The sequence below is a fragment of the Dipodomys ordii genome, unplaced genomic scaffold (assembly GCF_000151885.1).
Source record: "Dipodomys ordii isolate 6190 unplaced genomic scaffold, Dord_2.0 Scaffold66, whole genome shotgun sequence".
Lineage (NCBI taxonomy): Eukaryota > Metazoa > Chordata > Mammalia > Rodentia > Heteromyidae > Dipodomys > Dipodomys ordii.
The window spans coordinates 3190426-3206152 of record NW_012267282.1 but is presented as its reverse complement, the minus strand read 5'-3'; the positions used below and the strand labels follow the sequence as shown (position 1 = coordinate 3206152).

The 15727-nt window shown below is 42.3% G+C and overlaps 1 protein-coding gene across 1 annotated transcript in view; it reads right to left on the bottom strand.

The window, feature by feature from the left end:
- Sbno1 (strawberry notch homolog 1 (Drosophila)) overlaps positions 1 to 15727 on the bottom strand; it is a 43191-nt gene that overhangs the window by 16265 nt on the left and 11199 nt on the right. The window contains exons 5-17 of the mRNA XM_013023055.1: positions 14238 to 14371; positions 13795 to 13885; positions 11178 to 11339; positions 9535 to 9670; positions 9355 to 9460; positions 9081 to 9234; positions 8595 to 8777; positions 7779 to 7876; positions 4795 to 4946; positions 3244 to 3441; positions 1551 to 1718; positions 1278 to 1453; positions 694 to 825 (exon numbers count right to left, since the gene is read on the bottom strand). Of these exons, the coding sequence (XP_012878509.1) occupies positions 694 to 825; positions 1278 to 1453; positions 1551 to 1718; positions 3244 to 3441; positions 4795 to 4946; positions 7779 to 7876; positions 8595 to 8777; positions 9081 to 9234; positions 9355 to 9460; positions 9535 to 9670; positions 11178 to 11339; positions 13795 to 13885; positions 14238 to 14371 (1890 nt within the window). The remainder of the gene's footprint in view (positions 1 to 693; positions 826 to 1277; positions 1454 to 1550; positions 1719 to 3243; positions 3442 to 4794; positions 4947 to 7778; positions 7877 to 8594; positions 8778 to 9080; positions 9235 to 9354; positions 9461 to 9534; positions 9671 to 11177; positions 11340 to 13794; positions 13886 to 14237; positions 14372 to 15727) is intronic.

Here is a 15727-nt window from a genome sequence, read left to right as displayed (position 1 = left end):
CCATGAAACTTTTTTTTTTTTAAAGAAATAACTTATTTATTTATATCATTATTACTATTTTTTTTTTGTCTGTCATGGGGTTTGAACTCTGAGCCTGGGTTCCATTCCTCAGTACTACATAAACACAAAAGGCCAGAAGTGGCGCTGTGGCTCATGTGGTAGAGTGCCAGCCTTGAGCAAAAGAAGCTCAGGGACAGTGCCTAGGCCCGAATTCAAGGTCCAGGTCTGGCAAAAGAAAAAGCAAAAAAAAAAAAAAAAAAGGAAGAAAGGAAAAAGAAAAATGAAGAAAGGAAGAAATGAATGAGAAAGAAGGAACTAAGAAGAAAGGGGCCTAATTTGGACATTCAAATGAAGACTCTTATCTCCAATAAACCACAAAAACCAAAAGTGGCACTGTGGTTCCAGTGGTAGAGCGCTCACCTTGAGCTGATAAGAGCTCCCAGATAGTGCCCAGGCCCAGAGTTCAAACCCCACAACCAACAACAAAAGGTAGATACAAAAGTTCTTCAAACTATGCAGAACCACATTCAGCTCTATACATAATATTACATTCAATATATGGTAGGATTTCAAATTCAGATTTCTCAACAGGCACACATCATTAGCTTTCTTTGTTGCAGTGCTGGAGATTGAACCTATGACATTAGGGGAATCCTTTGAAGGCTTACTCTAAAGCATCTCAGAAAAATATACCTTATCTCCATCCATAAACCTCTGTTTTTCTGTAATATTTAGTATTTCAACAGGCACATCAAGTTCAGATCGTGATTCGTAAGAAATGCTTCCATCGTCGTTGCTCACTACTCGCCCCTTTCGTCCAGTCATCTGAAAGACAAACAGCAGGACTCAGTGTCAGTACTAAACTAAGGAGTAGGAAACTTGGGTGATGCACCTGGCACTGGGTGTACAAAACACTGCAATAAGAAAAGCTAAGAAAGCTGGTTGCTAGTAGCTCATGCCTATAATCCTAACTACTCAAGAGGCTGAGATCTGAGGATCTCAGTTCAAAGCCAGTCTGGGCAGGAAAGGCCATGATCACAAACTGGTGCATGGTAAGTGTAACATCCAAACAGAGGCTCAGAACAAACTCTCACAAAATAGGCTTGAGATGATGACTCAGAAGCTTAAGGATGGTAACTAAAGCACAACGAGGGCAGTAAGAATCACCAGAGGAAACTCAAAAGTTATGAGGACACTCAAAATACCATTATTCTTTGAGGTTTAAGTAAAATTTCAAAGTGGCAAAAATGCTACCAAGAATAGACATCCCTTTTTACCTCAGCAACGTTCTCAGGGCCACCCAGCTCATCAATAAGTTCATCCAGGGTATTAGGAGGGAGGTCTTCTGCTAACTTTTCTAGTTTATCAAGCAGGTCTTTCTTCATCTGTTGGGCCCTTTCCACAGCATCCTGACTTGTTATAAGGCTATTGGTACTGTTGGTGTTACTGTTAGCTAAATAAGAATGCATGTTAAAAATCAGCACAAGCACAAACATCTTGTATCATTTAATGTTACACTTCAAAGATAAACCTAGTTTCTATATAGATACCTGGTGCACTGTTAGGAGCAGGTGAGATGACTGGTGTGGATGAAAAACTAGGTCGTTTGGATCCAAGACCTGATGCTAATAAGGCACTTTGAATAGAATCTGGATCTATACTTTTCTTCTTTTTTTTATCTTTGCTTTTTTTGTGGTCTTTTCTGATTAACCAGGGATCTGAAAGTAAAGAGGTATATATTTGTTACTTGTTAAAACACATGGCCTCAAAAGTGATCCTTCATTTATTTTATTGTTAACTAATTTAATTGTAAGGTCATCACCAACTTTAGTAGAAGTGTGTGTGCCAGTACTGAGCGGTATCCCTGACTTTTTCACATTAGGCTGGCATAATACCACTTGAGCGGCCATTCCATTTCTGGTTTTTTTGGTGGTTAATTTGAGATATGAATCTTAGAGATCTCCTGGCAAGGTTGGCTTTGAACGGTGCTCCTCATTATCTCAGCTTTTTAAGTAGTTTAGGATTATAGGTGTGAGCCTCCATTCCAAGTTTTGAGGTAAAAATAACTATACAAAGCTAGGTAGCAAGGGCTCATGCCTTACTGCATCTATTTGGGAGACAGAGCCTGGGAGACAGAGATAAGAACTGTATGCAGCCTAGGGCCAGCCCTGGATAAAACCAAAAGAACCCATCTGAAAAATAAAGCAACAAAGGTTGGGTGTATAGTTCAAGTAGCAGGGAACTTGCCCATCAAGGATGAAGTCCCCTCCAGAGCTCAGACTCCAGAACTGTCCCAAAGTGTAACGAAACAAAACAAATGGCCTTCAAAAGAGGATCTGGCAAGCCGGGGCGCTGGTGGCTCACGCCTATAATCCTAGCTACTCAGGAGGCTGAGATCTGAGGATCTTGGTTCAAAGCCAGCCCGGGCAGGAGAGACTGTGAGACTCCTATCTCCAATAAACCACCAGAAAACCGGAAGTGGCACTGTGGCTCAAGTGGTAGAGCTCTCGCCTTGAGCTGAAGAGCTGAGGGACAGCGCCCAGGCCCAGAGTTCAAGCCCCACGGCCGACCAAAAAAAAAAGAGGATCTGGCCAGGTGCCAAGGGCTTATGCCTGTAATTTTAGCTGCTCAGAAGGCTGAGATCTGAGGATTGTGGTTCAAAGCCAGCCCAGGCAGTGTAGTCAGTGAGACTCCTATCTTCAACTAGCCACTGAAAAAGCCCAAAGAGAGGCTGTGTCTCAAGTGGTAGAGTGCTTTAGCCTTGAGCTCAAAAGCTTAGGGAGAACACCCAGGCCCAGAGCTCAAGTCCCAGGACTGGCAAAAATATAAAAACTAAACCATAAGGGGCTGGGAAGGTGGCTTAGTGGTAGAGCACTTGCCTTGCATGCCTGAGGCCCTGTGTTCGATTCCTCAGCACCACATAAGCAAAAAGAAAAACGCCAGAAGTTGCACTGTGGCTCAAGTGGTAGAGTGCTAGCCTTGAGCTGAAGAGCTGAGGGACAGCGCCCAGGCCCAGAGTTCAGGACCCACGACTGGACCCAACAACAACAACCAAAAAAAACTAAAGCATAAAAAGGGTCAAATCTTCAAAAGGCAGAAACAAGCCTCTTTCCTTAGAATTTGTATAATCATTTACAATACACATTCATTAAGAGAAAAGTTCCAATACTAATGTCCCCAGCCAAGGAGCTGGGAGGCCCTTACTTTGTGTGTGCAGCACCGCAAATCCACATAGTAACTTACCATCCTCATCATCTTCACTAGACTCATCTCTAAACGGGTTAAAATCATCATCATCGCCGGAGCTCATGTTTTTAGAGCTCTCATAATCACTTTCTTCATTGTCCGAGGCATCAGACTCACTTCCACTGTCATCAGAACTGCTACCAGCAAGACCACCCACTTTTCGTGCTTTTTTTGCTTCTCGAGTTATTTCTTCACCTATCCTCCGAGCCCCAAACAAGAGTCCACCAGGAAATATGAAGGAAAAGAAGACATATTTAGTTCATAGGTTACTTCACATGAGAAGTGCAGAGGAATGTATTTATACATGTTAACAATAAATACAATTCAGAGATAAGCAATAACCTTTTGGATTGCCCTAAGTACTTGTTATGCTCAAAAAAAACTTGGGCTGGGAATGTGGCTTAGTGGCAGCCTACTTGCCTAGCATGCATGAGCCCCAGGTTCCATTCCTCACTACCACATATAAACAGAAAGAGCCAGAAGTGGAGCTGTGGCTGAAAGTGGTCGAGTGTTAGCCTTAAGCAAAAGAAACTCAGGGACAGTGCCCAAACCCCAGGACTGGCAAAAAAAAAAAAAAAAAAGAAAAAAAGAAAAGATATTTAAGTACACTACCATCTAGTATACATCTTACAACAAATCAAGACAACAGATTTAAAACCACCCCTTGGCCCCGTAATTCATGCTTTTTTGGTTGTTGTTGGTTGTAGGGCTTGAACTCTGGGCCTGGCCACTATCTCTAAGGTTTTTTGCTCAAGCCTAGTGCTCCACCACTTTGAGCCACAGCACCACTTCTGGTTTTCTGGTTGTTAACTAGAGATAGCGTCTCACAGACCTAGCTCAGTTCCTGGTCTATTTTCTTTTGTATGCATTGTTCATAAGACACATGATCCTGGAAACATTCTTAACCTCTTATTCTTTCTATGCTTAAATTTTCTGTCTATAAAGCTGAACAAAATAACTGGGAGCTCCATGCCTGTAATCCTACTACTCAGGAGGCTGAGATCTAAAGATCACGGTTCAAAGCCAGCCCTGGGCAGGAGACTGAGACTTTTTTTTTTTTTTGGGGGGGGGTGTCCAGTCATGGGGCCTAAACTCTGGGCCTGGGTGCTGTCCCACAGTTCTTCAGCTCAATGCTAACGCTCTACCACTTGAGCCACAGTGCCACTTCTGGCTTTTTTCTTTTTGTTTAATGTAGTGCTAAGGAATCGAACCCAGGGCCTCAGGCATGCAAGGCAAGTGCTCTACCACTGAGCCACCTTCCCAGCCCGAGACTGAGACTCTTATCTCCAATAAAGCACCAGAAAACCAGAAGTGGTGCTGTGGCTCAAGTAGTAGAGCGCTAGCCTTGAGCTGAAGAGCTAAGGGATGGCATCCAGGCCCACAGTTCAAGCCCCATGACAAAAAAAAAAGCTGAAAAAATAAGAACTAATCTCCTAAGGATCTGTAAGTTGGTCAAAATGATTCAATGTGTAGCTACTATAGGCTTCCCCAGTGTGCCAGCACCAGTGAACTGTGCCAGTTTTAATTTAAAACACAAGTACCACTCACCTTTCCGCTTCTTTATTTTATTTTCTTTACAAGGACTATCTCTTGGTGAACTGTTGTTGCTTGGAGCTGACAGATCAATTCCTAGCAAACTATACAGTTTTTTCCTGTCTGGAGCAGGGAAATGTTTTTCAATGAGTGACTGAAGCACCCCTCTGTTGGAGAAAAATAATACCAGTTACTGGCTCACTGGATAAAAGAAAAACTGTATATAAGAGTTTTACTGGAGGGCTGGGAGTGTGGCTTAGTGGTAAAGTGCTTGCCTAGCAACATGAAGCCCTGGGATCGATTCCTCAGTACCACACACACAGAAAAAGCCAGAATTGGGACTGTGGCTCAAGTGGTAGACTGCTAGGTTTGAGCAAAGTAAGCTCAGGGATACAGCCCGGGCTGAGTTTAAATTTAAGGATTAGCAAAATAAAAAAATCTTACTGGATATCTTTCCTTTTTTTTTTGGACATAGGGCTTGAATTCTGGGCCTGAGTGCGGTCCCTGAGCTTTTTCACTCAAGCTAGTACTCTACCACTTCAAACCACAGCATCACTTCCAAAGTTCTGGTGGTTAACTGAAAATAAAGAATCTCACAGAATTTTGTGGCCAGGCTGGTTTTGAACCATGACCCTCAGATCTCAGCCTCCTGAGAATCTAGAATTACATATATAAGCCATTGACACCCAGCTGTACTGGATATATTTCATTAAGAGAAATATAATTTATTCAATCTAAAAAATACTATAACCCAGCTCAACTCATTCGTAATTTTCTAGGCCAACCCTGTCTGAAATATAATGTAAGCCAAGGTACATATGCAATTTTTATTATTTTTAGAAACTATATTAAAAACTTTCAAGCCGGTGCCACTGGCTCAAGCCTATAATCCTAGCTACTCAAGAGGCTGAGATCTGAGGATCGAGGTTCAAAGTCAGCCCGGGCAGGAAAGTCCAGGAAAGGCCGTGAGACTCCTATCTCCAATAAACCACTAGAAAACTGGAAGTAGAGCTGTGGCTCAAGCGGTAGAGCGCTTGCCTTGAGCTAAAGAGCACAGGGACAGCGCCCAGGCCCAGAGTTCAAGCCCCATGACTGACGCCCCCAAAAGAAAACTTTCAAAGAGAACAGAGCATATCGGCACATTCCTGGAGTGAAAATGTCAAAATGAGTTAAACACTAGCCTGGGCAATAACTGGAAGTGGTGCTGTGGTTCAAGGTGGTAGAGCACGGGCCTTGAGCTGAAGTGCTCAGGGACAGCACCCAGGGCCAGACTTAAAGCCACACAACCACCACCACCAACAACAAAATAATAATAAGCAACGAAGTATACGTGAAACCCAGCTGGGCACTGGTGGTGCCACTGATGACTGTAATCCTGGCTATTCAGGAGGCGGGGATCTGAGGATCATGGTTCAAAGCCAATCTGGGTAGATAAAACTGAGAGCCTCCTATCTTCAATGAAACACCAGAAAAGTGGAACAATGGCTCAAAGTGGTATAGCACTAGCTCTGAGCAAAAGGAGCTTCGGACAGTGCCCAGGACTTGATTTCAAACCTTATGACTGGAGGAGGCGAGGTGAGCTGGGGCAGGGATGGGGGGGGCAGGGGGAGGAGGAGAGGGGTGATAACATTCCAAACCTTATGACTGGAGGAGGCCAGGTGAGCTGGGGTGGGGTGGGGGAGAGATAACATTCCTCCTCCTGAACTGGTTTTGAATTATGATTCTTTTTTTTTTCAGTTGTGGGTCCTGAACTGTGGGCCTGGGCGCTGTCCCTCACCTCTTCAGCTCAAGGCTAGGTCTACCACTTGAGCTACAAGACCACTTCCGCTTTTTCTGCTTATGTGGTCCTGAGGAATTGAACCCAGGGCCTCATGTACGCAAGGCAAGCGCTGTACCACTGATCCACCTTCCCAGCCCCTCGTTTCTTATTTCACCTTAAAGTAAGGTTTTTGCATTTTTTTTTTTAAATGATACTAGGTATTGGACCTGGAGTGCTGTACCTGCTAGGCAAGCATTTTGTCACTGAGCTACACCCCAGCCCTCTTTGCAACATGTACCCTAGCTGACCATGTACTTCCTGCCTCTAACTTGAGCCATTTGCCAACATATCCACTGTGTTTTTCACTCTTCCAAAGTAGTTTTCAATTATACAGGTAAGAAGTAGTCTGGTGGTAAAGGTTGTGCTGATAATTTTTTCTACTAGAATTCCAGCTTTAACTCTGCTAGTTACGTTTATACAGTTTGTTATACTGGAGTGAACTGGATTTAATGTTCTGGAAAACATAAAACTGAAACTACAATTAAAGCACAGTACTGTAGTTCCCAATAAACACATTATCAAGTCCTTCTATCAGTCCACGTGCTTGTTAATATGGACAAAATGTTGAACATTTCAGTATGATATCTTTCTGCACTATTGCTTCCTGATACACTATTACACAAGAAAGCACAGACTGCAAAAACTCAGACACAAGCTTTTCTTCCTTTTTCTTTTGGTGGGGTTTGAACTCTGGGCCTGAGCGCTATCCCTGAACAATTCAGCTCAAGGCTAGTGCTCTACAAACTTTAAGCCACAGTGCCACTTCTAGTTTTTGAGTGGTTTATTGGAGTTGTCTCTCATGGGAACTTCTTTTTCTGGGCTGGCTTTGAAGGGCAAATCCTCAGACCTCAGCTTCCTGAGTACGACGGATTATAGTTGTAAGCTACTGGCACCTGGCAGACAAAACCTTTTCTGCTCAAGGGTGGCACACTACCACTTGCGACAAAGCTCTACTAATGGCTTTAGTGGTTAAGTAGAGAAAGAGTGTCACAGGCTTTCCAGCCCAGGCTGGCTTTGAGTTACAATCCTAAAATCTCAGCCTCTAAAGAAGTTAGCATTATAGGCATGAGTTACCAGTACGTGGCCAGAAAAGCTTTTTAGTAAGTGAATAAAAATTTCACCTCAAGGAAATAAATAATAAATAAAATGAATTTTAAAAACCACAAAATTAAAACCTTACTTGGCAGTTGAAACAAAATCATTTAGTTCTCCTCCACCCTCTTCCAAGGCTTCTAAAGTTCTAGCTTCTCCTGTAGACTGCAGACCAATTACAACACACTAGAGGAGAATATGTTGATGGGAAATAAAGAATAATAAAAACACATTTCAAGTATTTAGTAAAAACCATTTTTTAACCAATTTCAAAGAATGACAATATTAAACCATATGTATGCTTCATTTATTATATTTAAGATATATGATGCAACAAAAACTTAGGACTAGTTTATAATAATATACATAACTAATATCCCGCCCTCACAAAGGATGTTTTAGTACATACATGTTTGCCAAAAACCAACTTTAAGGTCAAATGCACAGGAAACCAGTGTTGGCAGCTATGGATGGCCACATTAACCAAATGCTGCTTATTCTCTAAATGTAATTTCTATGTGCATTCTCAAAAAAGTATATTTAAAATCTTATCACATTATTATGTCTACAATTAGCCTTTAGGAATACCAGATTAAAGCCGGGCATCGGTGTCTCAGGACTATAATCCTAGCTACTCAGGAGGCTGAAATCTGAGAATTGTGGTTCAAAGCCAGCCCAGGTAAGAAAGTCCGTGAAACTCTTATTTCCAATAAACCACCAGAAAATGAGAAGTGGTGCTGTGGCTCAAGTGGTAGAGTGCTAGCTTTGAGCTGAAGAGCTGAGGGACAGTGCCCAAGCCAAAAGTTCAATCCCCATGACCACAAAAAAAAAAAAAAGAAGAAAAAAAAGAAAAAAACCACTCTCATAAAAATCTGAATTTTCTTAATGTGTTCTTCCAACTTACTTTTCCATTCTTGATTTCTTCTCGGGCAAGTTGCACAACCCTTTTAACTTTTGATGCTATGCACAAGTACTTGAAAAACCTTTGGTGAGCAGACCAGAACTGACCCCACATGGACTTCTTCATCCGCTGTTCAGCATCCATCAGATCTGCAGCTTGCTGAAACCGCTCTCTTGCAATGACCCACTGAAGACATACAGTCCACATTTTAGGCATTTCATCTTTGAATTTAGAACTGACCCATGATTCAGTCTACAGTAACTTAGTAACTCCCAGTGCATACAGTTATCTCCGAATCCTTACTATCTGATGCCATTTTTGAAAAATAATATGTGAATGAAACAACGGGTGCTAAGCATGAATTATTCAATAAAGCAAAACGGTAATTTGAGTTTCACAGCAAAAATGCATCCTGATACTATAATGGACGAAACTAAAAGAAACACCTTCAGAACATTAAAACATTAGGAATTTCCAAACATTTCTCACCAGCTTCACTGCTTTGTTATACATTTTAACATAGCTCTGTGAAAGAAGAACTTCCTCGATTTTGAAGGTCACTCCGGTAAAGCTAAGCTGTCGAGCAATGTACATGCCTCGGAGTTTCATGTCCATAGCAACTATCTCCATGGCACCAACACCTCTGAATAAAATTAAAACACACAGTAACGATCAATAAATAAAGTAGGACTTGAACACAAAATGACAAGAGTTTTGGCAGGAACATATCTCTTAGACTGCTACTGAGAACAGAGTGCATTACCTGCGCTCCACTGCTTGAATGAAATCACTGAATTCTCTAAATGGAGTTCCTTCACCCCATATTCCAAGACGGTTCATATAGGCCATGTTGCGAGGTTCAGAAGCACCTGGAAAATCCCCCAATATATTATAGCTGCAAAAATAATATACACATACCTTTTTAATTAGATAACTAACTCACCAGTGGCACTAGCATAGACAACTCTGGCCTTTGGCAATTTGTTCTGAAGCTCTAGAACTGCCAACCCTGTCTTGGTTGGTTTTGAAGAACCAACAGGACATAAGTTTTTTGCTTTATGACACTCATCGAACACTATCTGTAAACACAGAGTTAAGGAGTAGTGTCTGCAAACTTTCAAGAGCATTCATCATTTCCCTGAAGCCCTCAGGTTGCATTTTTTTTTTTTTTTGTCAGGTGTGGGACTTGAACTCTAGGCCTGGGTACTGTCCCTGAGCTGGTCAGCTCAAGGCCAGTGCTCTATCACTTAAGCCACAGCGCCACTTACAGTTTTCTGGTGGTTAATTGGAGATAAGAGTCTCATAGAATTTCCTGCCAGGGCTAGCTTTGAACCCCGATCCTCAGATCTCAGCCTCCTGAGTAGCTACTAGGATTATAGATGTGAGTACCAGTGCCTGGCTGCTTTCTTTGGATCATAAACATCCATCTTTCCTCCGTTCTGTCTTTTCTCATTTAGGATCTGAGACACCCACTGACTTTGATACTTCTCTGCCTATTGGATTCTTTAGATCTAATGAATCAGTCCACCTCAGATTATTTTGATAAATTCTATATACAGTACATAATTGGCCACAAATTTAACCAGTATCTGAATCTTCGTATGGGAAATGAATAATCAAATCTCCCATAACTTTTTTTTGTTGTTGTTGGATGTGGAGTTTGAACTCAGGGCCTGGATACTGTCCCTGAGTTTTTTTGCTCAAGACCAATGCTCTACCACTTTGAGCCACAGTGCCACTTCCTGTTTTCTGATGGTTAACTGGAGATAAGAGTCTAGTGGAGCCAGGCGCTGGTGGCTCATGCCTATAATCCTAGCTACTCAGGAGGCTGAGATCTGAGGATCGAGGTTCAAAGCCAGCCTGGGCAGGAGAGACCGTGAGACTCCTATCTCCAATAAACCACCAGAAAACTGGAAGTGGCGCTATAGCTCAAGTGGTAGAGCACTCGCCTTGAGCTAAAGAGCTGAGGGACAGCGCCCAGGCCCAGAGTTCAGCCCCATGACCGAAAAAAAAAAAAAAAAAAAAGTCTCATGGACTCTCCTGCCCAGGCTGACTTTGAACATGATCCTCAGATCTCAGACTCCTGAGTGGCTTTAGCCACCAGAATCCAGCTTGCTAATATATTTTTTTTTGGGGGGGGGGGGGGGGAGTCATAGGGCTTCAACCCAGGGCACGGGAGTTGTCCCTGAGCTTGTTTTGCTCAAGGCTAGCACTATATCACTTGAGCCACTGCACCACTTCTGGCTTTCTCTGTTTATGTGGCACTGAGGAATCGAAACCAGGGCTTCATGAATGCTAGGAAAACACTCTACCACTAAGCCACATTTCCAACTGCCTTGCTAAAATTTTCTAACCCAGGTACTTAATACCATCTTCTATGTGCCAGATATAAACAGAGTAAGTTACCAGGCCCCTGGAACTATAATCTGTTACATGCTCACTCCACACAATTTATTCACAGTAGAATGAAAGTTTTTTTTTAAAAAAAGGAAAAGAAACAGCAAGTTAAACTCAATGCCAGGACAATGACCTTGCCAGGTTCAAGACTTAAGGGAAGAGAACACACATTCATTTATTAAAGGATACAACTCCATCGAAGTCATCACCACACCAGTGTAGAAGTTGTTTTAATCTAGTTTTATATTTACCACCAGACTGACTTTCACCAATAAGGGAAGAATAGGTAGCAAAAATAACACCCTTTTTCACACTCCCATTATGCTTGGAAGAAATTTTTCCATATTTAAACTGAAAAAAAGGAAAGAAGAAATTAATTAGCATGTCTTTCTCAGAAACATTCTGTAGCATGACTTCTTAACTGGGTATTCTCATGACAGGTTAGAAAAGTGACAATGACTCCTAAAAAGACCAACAACATTTCCTATATATGTATACACAGAGAACCTTGCAGCACAAGATGCAGTTTTCAAAGTCTCAATAAAAATTTACTAGCAGGGCTGGGAAGGTGGCTCAGTGGTAGAGCACTTGCCTTGCATGCGTGAGGCCCTGGGCTCGATTCCTCAGCACCACATAAGCAAAAAGAAAAAAGCTGGAAGTGGCGCTGTGGCTCAAGTGGTAAGGCACTAGCCTTAAGCTGAAGAGTTGAGGGAAAGCGCCCAGGCCCAGAGTTTAGGCCCCCCGAATGGACCCCCCAAAAAAATTCACTAGCAAAAAAATTTAAAAATCAATGGGGCACTGGTATCTCACATCTGCAATCCTAGCTACTCAGAAGGCTGAGATCTGAGGATCATGATTTTGAAGCCAGCCAGAGCAGAAAAGACTATGAGACTTAGATTTCCAATCAACCACCTAAAACCAGAAGTGGAGCTGTGGCTCAAAATGGCGGAGCTCAGAGACAGTGCCCAGGCCCCAAGTTCAAGCCCCATGACCAACAAAAAGAAAAAGAATCGGGACTGGGAAGGTGGCTCAGTGGTAGAGCGCTTGCCTTGCATGCCTGAGGCGCTGGGTTCGATTCCTCAGCACCACATAAGAAAAAAGAAAAAAGCCAGAAGTGGCACTGTGGCTCAAGTGGTAGAGCGCTAGCCTTAAGCTAAAGAGCTGAGGGACAGCACCCCAGGCCCAGAGTTCAAGCCCCACGACCAGACCAAAAAAAAAAAAAAAAAGAAAGAAAGAAAAAGAATCTAAAAATTTAAAAATCAAACTCTCCTGTAAGTCACAATACTTGTTCTACAAATGCTCATGTGCTCTTATTATATGCAAAACATTATGGTTAAATTGAGGAATATGTAAAAAATTATAAATAGTTAACATGCCCTTTAATTAAATTTACTTTTAATTTCTGGGATTTTTTTCCCCCCCAGGCATGGGGCTTGAACTCAGGGTTTGCGCCCTGTCCCTGAGCTTCTTTTGCTCAAGGCTAACACTCTACCACTTGAGCCACAGTGCCTCTTCCTGCCTTTTTGGTATACATGTACTGAGGAGTCCAACCCAAGGCTTCATGCATGCTAGGCAAGCACTCTACCACTAAGCCAAATTCCCAGCCCATAATTTCTGAGAAATTTTAAAAGAGTGAGTTCTAGCCCAAGCAGGAAATTCTACATGATTTTTATTTCCAATAAACTACTTAGAAAAAGGTGGAAGGTTCGCTGTGGCTCATGTGGTAGAGTACTAACAGGGAGACACTAAAAGGTATGTCAGTTTTATCTAGACAAGCAAGAATAGGTGAACAGTATGTCAACAGAGGTTTGTTAAGTGAACATTAAACTACCAATAATCACAAATTGTTTTAGACACTCGACACTCATTTTCTTCCCCTATATGAAACTTTTTCCACATGAAAATTGTAGAGATATTTAAACCCATTAGGTAAACAAATACAGGGAACAGACTCTAAATCACAGTAATTCTTTATACAATTAACAGTATTCAAGTGCCTAATGATAGTCCAATTCTAGAAGGGAAAAAAAAGACTGAAAAAGAATTGCATTATAAGAGGGACACTTCCTATCTGTCTGCCAAAACATCAGCACTGCCTAGCATGATATTCGGCATAAAGTAACCTTCACATCTGCAGAAATATCAAGCACTGGCTGGCACAGATGACTCATGCCTGTAATCCTAGCTACTCAGAAGGTTGAGATCTGAGGATTGCAGTTCAAAGCTAACCCAGGCAGGAAACTCCATGAGACTCTTATCTCCAATAAACCACTAGAAAACTGGAAGTGGCGCTGTGGCTAAAGTGGTAGAGTGTTCATCTGAGCTGAAGAGCTGAGGGACAGTACCCAGGCCCGAGTTCAAGCCCCACGACCAACCCCTCCCCCCCAAAAAAAGAGCTGAAGGAGAGCACCCAGGCCCAGAGCTCAAGCCCTATGACCGCCAAAAAAAAAAAAAAAAACACCTGCTGTACTTCCTGTGGAGAAACTCACTTAACCCTCACCACAACTGTATAGTGGAAACTATGACTCCATCATGAAGGCATCAATACTGAATGGCCAACTCAACACAATGGGGCTTGGAGATGGGAAGGTGGCTCAGCGGTAGAGTGCATGCCTTGCAAGCATGAGGCCCTGGGTTCGATTCCTCAGCACCACATAAACAGAAAAAGCCGGAAGTGGCGCTGTGGCTCCAGTGGTAGAGCACTAGCCTTGAGCTGAAGAGCTGAGGGACAGCGCCCAGATCCAGAGTTCAGGCCCCATGACCGGCAAAACAAACAAACAAACAAATAACACAATGCGGCTCATACCTTATTTAATGAATGGACTAAAATGTTTTTTGCTCCAATATCCCTCAAATCTCTTTCAGCATCATACTTTAAGTCATTGGAAACACTAAACCTGAAATTTAAAAAATAAAATTACATCATTCTACAGAATTCAAGAAGAAAGCCAGGTCTTCACACTTTAAAAAATACACTGGGGCGGGGCAGGGGGGAGGGGGAGGGGAGAAGTGTAGTTGTGGAGATGGGAGGGCAGGGATGGTAGGGGAAAAACAAGAGGCGGCAGCAACACTCGATTAGAAATGTACTCATTACCTTGCTCATGTAATTGTAACCCTCCTCTGTACAGTATTCTCACAATAAAAAACTTATAACCCTTTCTTACAATTCCTTAATAATAATAACAAAAATATGCTTAAACCCATTTCCACATGATGAAGTATGTACAAAGGCAAGTCCCTGGCACTTACCACAGGGCTCTTTTCCTACTCAACAAGTAATTTTCATAGATGATCCCTGCTATTGTCCTGCCTTTCCCTACACCAGCACCATCACCTATTAAGAAGCCAGCACGATCTCCATTTGGCAGGAATGTTTCATGTTGCTAAAAAAGAAAAACTGGTAATTAATCCTTCATAGACATCAATTCATCTTGAATATACAGTTTAAGAATCATACTGATACCGCTTTTACATAATCGGCGTAAGATTTGGCCTTTTCTGAGTATATTGTTGAACTTAAAGCCTTACACTTACTCATCTTGTTCACTCACTCAGGGGGCACTTTACCACTTTGCCTTCAGCCTGGCTTTTTGCCGGTTCTTTGGAGCTGGGGTCCTAAGGACTTCACTAACTGGTCTACTTTTCAACTGCAGACCTTCTGATTTCAGCCTCCTGAGTAGCTGGGATTACAGACATGAGCCACCAATACCTAGCCAAGTAAAAATACTTAACTTTTTGTTGTTAATCGTGGGGCCTGAACTCTGGGCCTAGGCTCTTCAGCTCAAGGCTAGCACTCTACCATTTGAGCCACAGTGTCACTTCCAGCTTTTTCTACTTAGGGGGATGCTGAGGAATTGCACCCAGGGCCTCATCATGCAAGGCAAGCACTCTACCACAGAGCCACCTTCCCAGCCCCCAAAATATTTTTGTGTGTGGGTGGGTCGTGGGGTTTGAACTTTAGGCTTGGGCATTATCCCTCTTCAGTTCAAGGCGAGCCCTCTATGGCTGGAGCTACAGCGTCACTTCCGGTTTTCTAGTGGTCTACTGGAGATAAAGAGTCTCACAGACTTTCCTGCCCGGGCTGGCTTTGAACCTCGATCCTAAGATCTCAGCCTCCCGAGTAGCTAGGATGACAGGTATAAGTCACCGGCACCCGGCTCCAGCCGGGCATACAGGTATCATATATTTCCCTCCAAGGTGCCGTGTACTAAAAAGCTATTAACAAGTGGTGAAGAGTCTTCCATATTCTTTTCAAACTTTACGTAATGAAATACAACTTACATCATATATTATAGTGGATAGCTGGCTATTTAGGTCATTACTTATTTTACAGAAATGGAATATGACTAGAACAACTGATCTAACTCTAGCCCACATAATATTAAAAGCCTATTTGATACCTTAAAAGTACAGTAATACCATTCTAGTTACCCACACATTAACAAGTCTGAGCACTCAAAACTTTTACAAACTTTTAAAGCTGGAGGAAGCAAGAAATGTCCTAATATGTATGCTCTTAACTAAGGAACAAATTCCTAAGACCAGAATTGTTAGGTGAAAGATATGTGTATTTTTCATTTTAACATAAATTCTCAAAAAGCCCCAAAAGCTGACAAATTTGTCTCTTCCACTGGAAATACACTTCTCATATCATTCTCAATCTACTAACATCTAAATTTCCTTTAAAAAATTACTTCCAAAGCCAGGTGTTGGTAGTTCACACCTGTAATCCTAGCTAC